The sequence below is a fragment of the Penaeus vannamei genome, chromosome 13 (assembly GCF_042767895.1).
Source record: "Penaeus vannamei isolate JL-2024 chromosome 13, ASM4276789v1, whole genome shotgun sequence".
Lineage (NCBI taxonomy): Eukaryota > Metazoa > Arthropoda > Malacostraca > Decapoda > Penaeidae > Penaeus > Penaeus vannamei.
In genome coordinates this window covers 15,604,600-15,614,599 of record NC_091561.1, presented here as the reverse complement: position 1 = coordinate 15,614,599, position 10,000 = coordinate 15,604,600, and the positions used below count along the sequence as shown (strand labels likewise).

At 35.2% G+C, this 10,000-nt stretch overlaps 1 protein-coding gene across 1 annotated transcript in view; it reads left to right on the top strand.

Annotated features, from left to right (window-relative positions):
* The window catches only part of LOC113822120 (troponin C), a 46,256-nt gene that overhangs the window by 27,153 nt on the left and 9,103 nt on the right, over positions 1-10,000 (top strand). The window contains exon 2 of the mRNA XM_027374647.2: positions 9,668-9,695. Within this exon, the coding sequence (XP_027230448.1) occupies positions 9,668-9,695 (28 nt within the window). The remainder of the gene's footprint in view (positions 1-9,667; positions 9,696-10,000) is intronic.

Sequence of the window (10,000 nt, the reverse complement as noted above, 5' to 3'; positions counted from 1 at the left end):
GAGAGAGAGAGAGAGAGAGAGAGAGAGAGAGAGAGAGAGAGAGAGAGAGAGAGAGAGAGAGAGAGAGAGAGAGAGAGAGAGAGAGAGAGAGAGAGAGAGCCCAGCAGAAAAATACATGGCAATGTTTCCTCTCGCCAAAGCGGTCACGTTTCGGCCGGTCATGTGGTCAGATCCCCGTCACCATATACAGGCATGGATAAGAACCACCCATCATGATCCCCTCCCACTCCCGAACGCCCATCGCATGCCCCACCCTATCTCCCGCCCCGCTATGTGGCCACATAACTCGAGTCATGGGTTTCCCGTGTCTGTCAAGGGTGTATTTTTAAACGCATGACGTCTGCCTGTAATGTTTTTCTTTCACATATATGATTTCATTTATTGCATGTGTGTAATTCTGTTTCAGTCGGTCGAATTATGAATGTTTGATAAATAGAATAAAAAAAAATAAAAAAAAAACATTTTACTTCTACCCAATTTTTCAGCTAATTATGTGGGAAAATGTTTTTGAAGATCGAACCGAACATGATTACCGGAAACATCAATGCTTTTGCTAATTATGTTTAATCACCCCTCAAGGCCATCGATCGAGCGCTTTAATTACTAATTACGGCTCAATTAATAGCGTGCTTGAGACTAGAGAGAGAAAAAAAACAGAAGAGGAAGAAAGTTTTGATCTCAGACCGGGGTGTCTGACCGCACCATGTCACACCGAAGTCAATTCACCTCAATCACTTTAACACATGTAAGATGATACACAGTTTGTTGCACGTCGAGACATTACATAACCGGAATAACAACAATAATAATGATAATGATAATACTACTACTAGAAAACGGTTATAACAATGATGGTGATAATGATATCAATAACAGTAGCAATGATAGTAATGATAATAGTAGTAAGAGTAATGACAAAACAAATATTATTATTATTGTCATTATTATCATTATCATTTTTGAAAAATATAATGAAAATGATAATCAAAATAATGATAATAATAGTAATGATAATCGTGATAATAAGGATGACAATAGGGATGTTAAGAATAGTAATGATAACAATAATGATAACAATAATAAAACAATTATACTACTAATGATAATAATAATGATAATAATGATAATAATTATGATGAAACATAAGAATGGTAATGATGATAAAAATAATAATGATAATAATAACAATGATAATGATAAGAATAAGGATACTGAAAGTAATGATAATAATAATTAAAGTAATGATGATAACAGTAATCATGACAATAGTAATCATGTTAATAATAGTAATAGAAACAATAGAAACAATAATAAAAGTAACAATGCATATTATAATATTAATAGATATAATGATAATAATGATAATAATAATAATAGTAGTAGTAATAATAATAATATTAATGATAATAATAATAACAGCTATAAGAATGGTAATGATAATAATGATAATAATGATGACAATAACAACAATTATGACTGATGATGAAGATGATGATGATGATGATGATAATAATAATAATAATAATAATAATAATAATAATAATAATAATAATAATAATAATAATAATAATAATAATAATAATAATAATAATAACAACAATAATAACAAAAATAACATTAATGATGATTAATAATGATAATAACAATAACAACAATAATAGCAAAAATGATTATAATAATAGCAATAATAATGATAATGATAATCTTGATAATAATCTTAATAATAATGATAATCATGATAATAATAATAGCAATCATAATAATAATAGTAATGATAATAATACCACCAACAATGATAATAAGAATATTAATAATAATAATAATAATAATACAAATAATAATGATAATAATAATAGTAGTAGTAGTAGTAGTAGTAGTAGTAATAATAATAACGATAATAATTATAATTATAGTAGTAATGATAATAACAATAATGGTAATGATAATGATGATAACAATAATAATAACAATAATGATGACAAATACAACAACAATAATAATAATAATAATAATAATAATAATAATAATAATAACAACAATCATTAACATCATCATCATCATCATCATCATCATAGTAATAATAATAATGACAACAATAATAATAATAAAGATAATGATGATAATAATAACAACAATAATAATAACTACAGCAAGAACAACAATAATAACTACAATAACAATAATATTGATTATAATATTAATTGTAAAAGCGATAAATATAGTGATAATGTTAACCAAACTAATGATAATGACAAAAATAATAATAATGATAATAATCATAATGATAGTAATGGTAATACTAATGATAATAATGAAAATAAGTTTGATAATGATGATGATAATGTTATTACTATCATTAATCATCATCATCATGATGCTAATAATGGTGATGCTGATGATAATCAAAAATGCAATTGCTGAAACTACTTCTATTGATATGATGAAGATAACGTATCATAAATGAATGGAGGAAAAAGAGTAAACGATATATAGTCTTCATATTATGCAATAGTATTCCTATCTATTTACAAACAAAGTCTTGTGTTATTGCACAGTAAAACGGAGAGACGGTTAGCAATATACACACGTGAAAACTTGATAAAATGAGATGAAACTGGATGTTCACTGACGTCATACTAATTACGAGATCCAGGATGTGAAGCTCCCTTGGACCGGACTTGATAACTAGGCAACAAATAGTTTAAATTATGGACAAGACTAATTCAGATATATGAAAGGGAGGATTAGAACTCCAAAAACACAGAACGCTGAGTAGAAGAGGGAGAGAGAGAGAGGGAAGGAGGAAGGAAGAGAGGGAGAGAAAGAGAGAGAGAGAGAGAGAGAGAGAGAGAGAGAGAGAGAGAGAGAGAGAGAGAGAGAGAGGGAGAGAGAGAGAGAGAGAGAGAGAGAGAGAGAGAGAGAGAGAGAGAGAATCTTAATCCTCACCCTTGCGACATGAGATACTTCCCTAAGGACTGGAGTTCGTTGGGTATTCGGATATCGTGAGTTCACTGATGTTTTTTTGCGGATATGAAGTGATACACTTCGTGGAAGGATCATAACACATTTTAGCGAACCAGAAATACATTGAACTGAAGCAATCTTTATGATATGGTGCTTCTCCATACAAGCCTTTGATTGAAGGAATCAAGCCCTTTCTCTATTAATATCAACTTCTTCTTAAATTAATCTTATGTAGCTCGTAGAATCCTTTTTTTTTTGTCTATCTTGTGCATTATGGTGCCCATGTACACGTAAGAGTGACTAAAAAATGATGATTATGCAATCTCTTCAACTCCCTTTCTTTCTATATTGATTTTTCCGTCCCCGTTGGTGCCTCCGTCCTGGCCACCTATTGATTAATTGAAAAATAAAATAATAAATCTACAACACCGAATATATATAGATCCTTCCAAGAGACTGAAATGAGAGAAGAGGGAAACAATTTTAGCTCGAAACAATATGGATTCAAAGGGCAAGTAATGCGTTTACAGCATCAAACAACAGGGAACAAGACGGAGGTTACTGTCCTCGGGTTATATAGAAGAGGGAGGGAGAGAGGGAGAGGAAGAGGGGGAGGGAGGGAGAAAGGGGGAAAGAGGCGGAGAGGGAGAAGGAGAGGGGGAGGGGGCAGAGTGGGAAAGGGTGGAGAGGGAAAGGGTGAGGAATAGGCAAAGGGAAAGAGGAAAGGAGAAGGAAAGACAGATGGAGAGAGAGAGAGAGAGAGAGAAAGAGAGAGAGAGAGAGAGAGAGAGAGAGAGAGAGAGAGAGAGAGAGAGAGAGAGAGAGAGAGAGAGAGAGAGAGAGAGAGAGAGAGAGAGAGAGATGAAAAAATAAATAAACAAAAAAATAATAAATATATATATATATATATATATATATATATATATATATATATATATATATATATATATATATATATAGAGAGAGAGAGAGAGAGAGAGAGAGAGAGAGAGAGAGAGAGAGAGAGAGGGGATAGAGAGATTTGATTTTGATTTCGATAACATTTATTTGCAGAACAGTATACATGCCCTGCAAAAAATCAGGGTAAGATACAAAAGCATCTAACCAAACAGGCAGTGCTTCTATTTATGTAGTGGGCTATGAACATTAGATTTATATACATGCCTGAAAGGCTGTGCCATCCTCACAGCATTGTTAGTATATCTTCTCGATGGTAAACAATCTTTCATATCACTAATCATGCCAAAGACAAAGCCAGAGTTTAAAATAAAGTTAATATAATCAAGGAGTGCTAACCTTTGGTCAGTACTACATGATCGATAGGATGCAGTTTTCGTGCAACAAAGTAAGTAATGGGTAAGATTATGCGACTTGGGCGCCCTGCAGTTTACAATGGTGATATGAAACAGGCTGTCTCCAATACTGCTTCCTGTACATATTATACAGTATAATGATATCCCATGCGTAGCCTAGTCAGAGTAACCTGCTCTCTCCGAGACAGTCCATTATAGATTTTATAGGGCTTGTTTATATTTGTTGTTCCATAAATATTCTCATAATGCCAGTTAGTACCATGTTCGTTTTTCATCTTTTCAGTGGACCATACTTGACCCTCGTAATCTCGAAGGCAGCTGATAACACGATTTTTCATTTGATTGAGAGATAGGGGTATTGCATAATATAGTTCTTCATGGAAAAGTACTAATTTGGCTAATTAATCAGCCCTGTCACAACATGACATTCCTTTATGAGAGGGTATCCAGTATAGTGACACTTGGATACCCTGGTCTGATAGTCTAGAAATTTGGTGAAGGATATTGATAGTTGCTATGATTTTTAGGATTACATGCAGTGCACTATGGAGTGCACCCTGACTGTCAGTAAAGACAGACAGATGTCGCTGCTGTTCACTACCTTTTTTTTAATGTCATGGTGTATGGCAACTGACTCAGCATCAGTTGTGCTTGCCCAGTTGGAGTATACACACTTTTTAATCAAGATCTATATCAGGAATTAGTACACTAATCCCTGCTGCTCCATGAGGATCAGTGGAGGCGTCACAGGAGATTGCACGTGGGGGAGTACCATGAGGGGGACGGAGAATATCATCTATATATTTCACGTAAAGAACTTTTAGTTCCGCTCTTGAGGTCATGGATTTAAGCCCTGTTAATTTGTCAATATGAAAATATACATGAGTTCTATGCCAAGGGGCAGTAAGTATTGTTTCTGAAATGTTAATAGCTTCAGTGTTCCATATATTGAAAAAATAGAATAGTATGGGCAGTTATGGTTTTCCATTTTAAGTAAGACTCTAAGATTGGAGTATCGAGACCGGGCATGCCTATCTCTATAATTCATCTCATTTGATAAAATTGTGGAAATTTGTGGTCTAGGATGAAGCTGCAGGAGTCTGATGCCAAGTATGGCGTTAACTTGGGTGGCATGACTGTGAATAGAGTGGGAGGTCTAGGTCTTTCCTCATGACAAGAACCTTAGCAGTCACTGGGCATCCAAGCATAATTCTCATGGGGTTTGAAGGCACTCGGGGGCAACATACTAAGAATCGGGCTTGCGTAGTCTATCGTGGACCTTACAAAGGAGATATACATAAACCTTAGGACTATTAGGGAAGCACCTATACATCTGTTGATTATGTACTTAAACTTTTGAACAATGTCCTTAGTAAAACGACAACTTTGAGACATTAGGTGGAGAGCAATCACCACAACACCAAGATATATATAGGTGTCACAGTTCGTGCAATAGTTTGCCTACCTAACTTTGTAAGGTAGTTAGCGAGGTATGGAAATATGCTTAGTTTTGATTTGGTTGATTATGCGACCAAGAGAAGCACATTATTATTATTATTATTATTATTATTCTTTTTTTTTTGGGGGGTGGGGGTGAACCTCTTTAGAACATATGAATGTCATCATCAAAGGATGTGATGCTACAAAAGTTTCTTAACTCAGTGTTAAGCTTGCAAGTAGAGTGCATAAGTATTTTAAACAGTGTAGGAGACAATACTCCCCCTCGTGGAGTGCCTAATTCTAATTCGCCATAAATACTGGAGGCGCCTTGGTACCACACTTTTGTTCTTCTTATAGATAGATAATCCTTTATCCATAGCAGAAGTTTGCCCTTAACTTCTAAAAGTGTTAATTCATGGAGGATTGCAGTAGGGGAAGCTCTATCAAATGTTCTTTTGAAATCAGTGAAATAATAAGAATGCATTACAGCCAGTTAAGTACTGTGATAAACACATTTGCGTTCCTTTCCCTTTCTGGAAACCCAAAACAGATGGATCAAATCTTTTATCTGGTGGAGTAAACGTGTAAGGAGAATTCTTTCACATGTGTTAGAAAGATAGAAGGTCAGAGAAATTGGTCTATATACATCAGGCCGTCCTGGTCTTGGAATGTAAATGGTGGTTGCTTGTTTCCAAGCAGTGGCGGGGCTTCCATGGTGGCACAGGGGGGGGGGGGGGCACCCGCCCCTCCTGCAATCTGATTGGCCACGCTCTGTGCCCCCTCACCCCAATAGTCATTAACCCTTTATATATTAATATACAATATATAATGAATATGAATTTAGAATATTAATATATAATAATATATAATACACAGCAAGATGAAAACATAAACAATGTGTTACTGTACAATATAGAAATTGAAGTGGGTATTATTTTTGTTACTTTTGGGCGGCCCACCAGATTTATTGTTGTTACCTCCTGTGGCCCCCACCAGAAAATTCTCTGGACCCGCCCCTGTTTCCAAGTAGTAGGGAGAGAGAGAGAGAGAGAGAGAGAGAGAGAGAGAGAGAGAGAGAGAGAGAGAGAGAGAGAGAGAGAGAGAGAGAGAGAGAGAGAGAGAGAGAGAGAGAGAGAGAGAGAAGGGGGGGGGGGGTTATGAGATAGGCTATTAATTATCAGGCCATTAAAATGTCTATTGATATTAGTAATTCAATTAATAATGAAAGAAGTGTCATTGACTTTCACACGTACTTTATTTAATAGTACAGGGTTATGACTGAAAAAAATAATCGTCATTAGAGATAATATGTCCCAAAAGGTCTTTTTTCTATAGTACGAAATTACTGAACCCATATGATATAACACTGCACAAGTGTGGTATCCTACAAAGTAATATCGGAGAGAACAAACCGATTATGGTATAATTGTTAATATTTCTTTCTAACTTAACCTTCTACCGAGATGACCTACATGTGATGTTTACAATCTGAGCATGACAGGTTTAAATACACAATACACAAAGCCATCCTTAATAAAGGATGGATGTGTGGCTTCGTAACAGAGTTCAATCTTCTGTTATTACTGGGCTTATGACGTCAAAAAGAAATGTTAGAGGCGGAAAGAGAGAGAGAGAGAGAGAGAGAGAGAGAGAGAGAGAGAGAGAGAGAGAGAGAGAGAGAGAGAGAGAGAGAGAGAGAGAGAGAGAGAGAGAGAAAGAGAGAGAGAGAGGGGGGGGGCAGAGACAGAGATAAAGACAAAGAAAGAGAGAGAAAGAGGGAGAGAAAGAAAGAAAGAAAGAAAGAAAAAAAAAACACCCAGGGGAAATTAAGCGTCAAATTCATATCGTATTCCTCTCTCTCTCTCCTAACAGAGTTAGACGGAACGAGAAAGGTCGCCAAGTAGGCAGGCACGCATGCGCGAAAACACACCATCCGACGAGCGTAGTTTAATAATCAGCTTTTTGATCGCTCCGTCCTAAATAGGGGTTAGAACCAACGTCATACGAGCTGTTTTCCCACGTCCCCGGCACCGGTCCCTCAGCCTTTCATCAGCTGAGAGTTTCCTCTCTGTAATCTCCAAAACAATTATAGACGTGATGACGTATTTATGAAGAGGCGTAATGAGCGTCCCCCATGTCCACAGCCGGTAGCATACAGAGATAATTGGTCCGGATTAATAAGTGTGCGAGATCTTTCCCGGCAGGCGACGCAGGAGGGGGATGGCGAAGACACGTGAACTGTGCAGGAGTCGGGCATCTGGGGCGGCATGGAGGTCGCGGATGTTAATTTTCGTTTTTATTTCATTTATGCACTTTTTTATTTATCCTTTTTTTCTTCTCCTTCTTCTTCTTCTTTTTCTTCTTCTTCTTCTTCTTCTTCTTCTTCTTCTTCTTCACCTTCTTCTTCTTCTTCTTCTTTTTTTTCTTTTCCTTCTTCTTCTGTTGGTGATCCGTGATGGTGATGGTAATGAGTGATAAAAATAGTGCCGAAGATGACGGTGACAGCAATCCTGGTGATAAGGTGTTCTCTGAGCATATCTCTTGGAAAATGAAATGAAATAGGGAAAACAGTGATGGAAACACCCTGAACCGTGACATTTCGGTATCTGTCTGACAAGGAATTTATGAGGCATATCATAGTGGTTGTTACATTTTCTTAATGCATATAAAGCATTAGGAATTTCCAGTTAATGTTGAATTTTCCTATTCATTTTCGAGAAAAAAATACTGACACGCAAGAGACAATATATATATATATATATATATATATATATATATATATATATATATATATATATATATATATATATATATATATATATATATATATATATATATATATATATATATATATATATATATATATATTTATTTATTTATTTATTTTGTGTGTGTGTGTGTGTGTGTGTGTGTGTGTGTGTGTGTGTGTTTGAGTGTGTGTGTGTGTGTGTGTGTGTGTGTGTGTGTGTGTGTGTGTGTGTGTGTGTGTATGTGTGTGTGTGTGTGTGTGTGTACTGAAGTGGATGGGATCTAAAGTCACTCGACTATGTATATGTTCTTTTAAATTCACAGTATCATATTAATTACCGTGTACGATTGTAAGAATAGATAAGATGTAATTATCCGATTACTGATGTCTACATCTACTAACATAAGTGTAGAAAAATAACCTTATTCTTTCGTTAGATTTTTGAACATTCAATCGCTGTTATTCGAATAAACTATGAGTAATGTAAAGGATATGTGATCCTGCTTACGACTGATAATTTTTCGATTTCCGTTATTCGCTTCTTGTGATTATTCTCCCAACAAACAATCTAATTATCTAAATTTTGTTTTTCACATTTAGAAAAAACAACAACAACATTGACTAACATATCATACGGAAATTTGATCATATGAGCTAAATCTTTTGGTTCATGATCCTGTACAAAACATATCATCTTTTTAGTATCATGTTACGACTGATGAATAAGTGTTATTAATGGCTTGCTGTACATGAGGCGGTCATCTGAACTTAATGATATGGTATATTTGATAGGTGACCTGAATTCGCAATTTCTTCGAATTTCATTACATAATATCAGTAAGTTAACTAATGAAAAGAAGATTTACATAAAGGCGCTTATGATACTTTAATAACTTTTGATATCTAATAAGTTTGGTGTCGATGTAGAGAAGATCGGACACAAACTTATTTATGTGTGGGATTCACGTCTCTGTTCTACTTGCTATCTGACACACGTGTACGCAAACGCACACGCACACGCACACACACACACACACACACACAAACACGCGCATAACCAATCAGGAATACAGTCTCACATGCAAACACAGACAAATACATTACGGGATGTCCTATCTGTGTTCACAATATATATTTAACTGTTCATACCTTACTTATAATTTCAACTGCTCATACTAACTTGAACCCTTTTCCGTTTCAGAATGACATCGACGAAAAAACGATGCATGGTAGGTACAGGGAATTTTGTCATAGTGCAATGTACATCTGGCGGTTTCATGTTTTGTGTGTCATAATTTTTATACATTTCCTCTTTGAGTGTCTTTGTAGTTTTTACTTTCTCTATCTGTCAGTTTGTATGTTTGTGTTTTTCTGTGTGATATTTCTATTCCAAATGCTCAGTAACTTTTAGATAGATTCTCTGATAAAATACATCGCAGACATGTACATGAACACATACACACGCAAATTCCTCATGCATGTTATCGTTTGGACACTCCTATGTTTATGTGCAACGTACATGGACACACACACA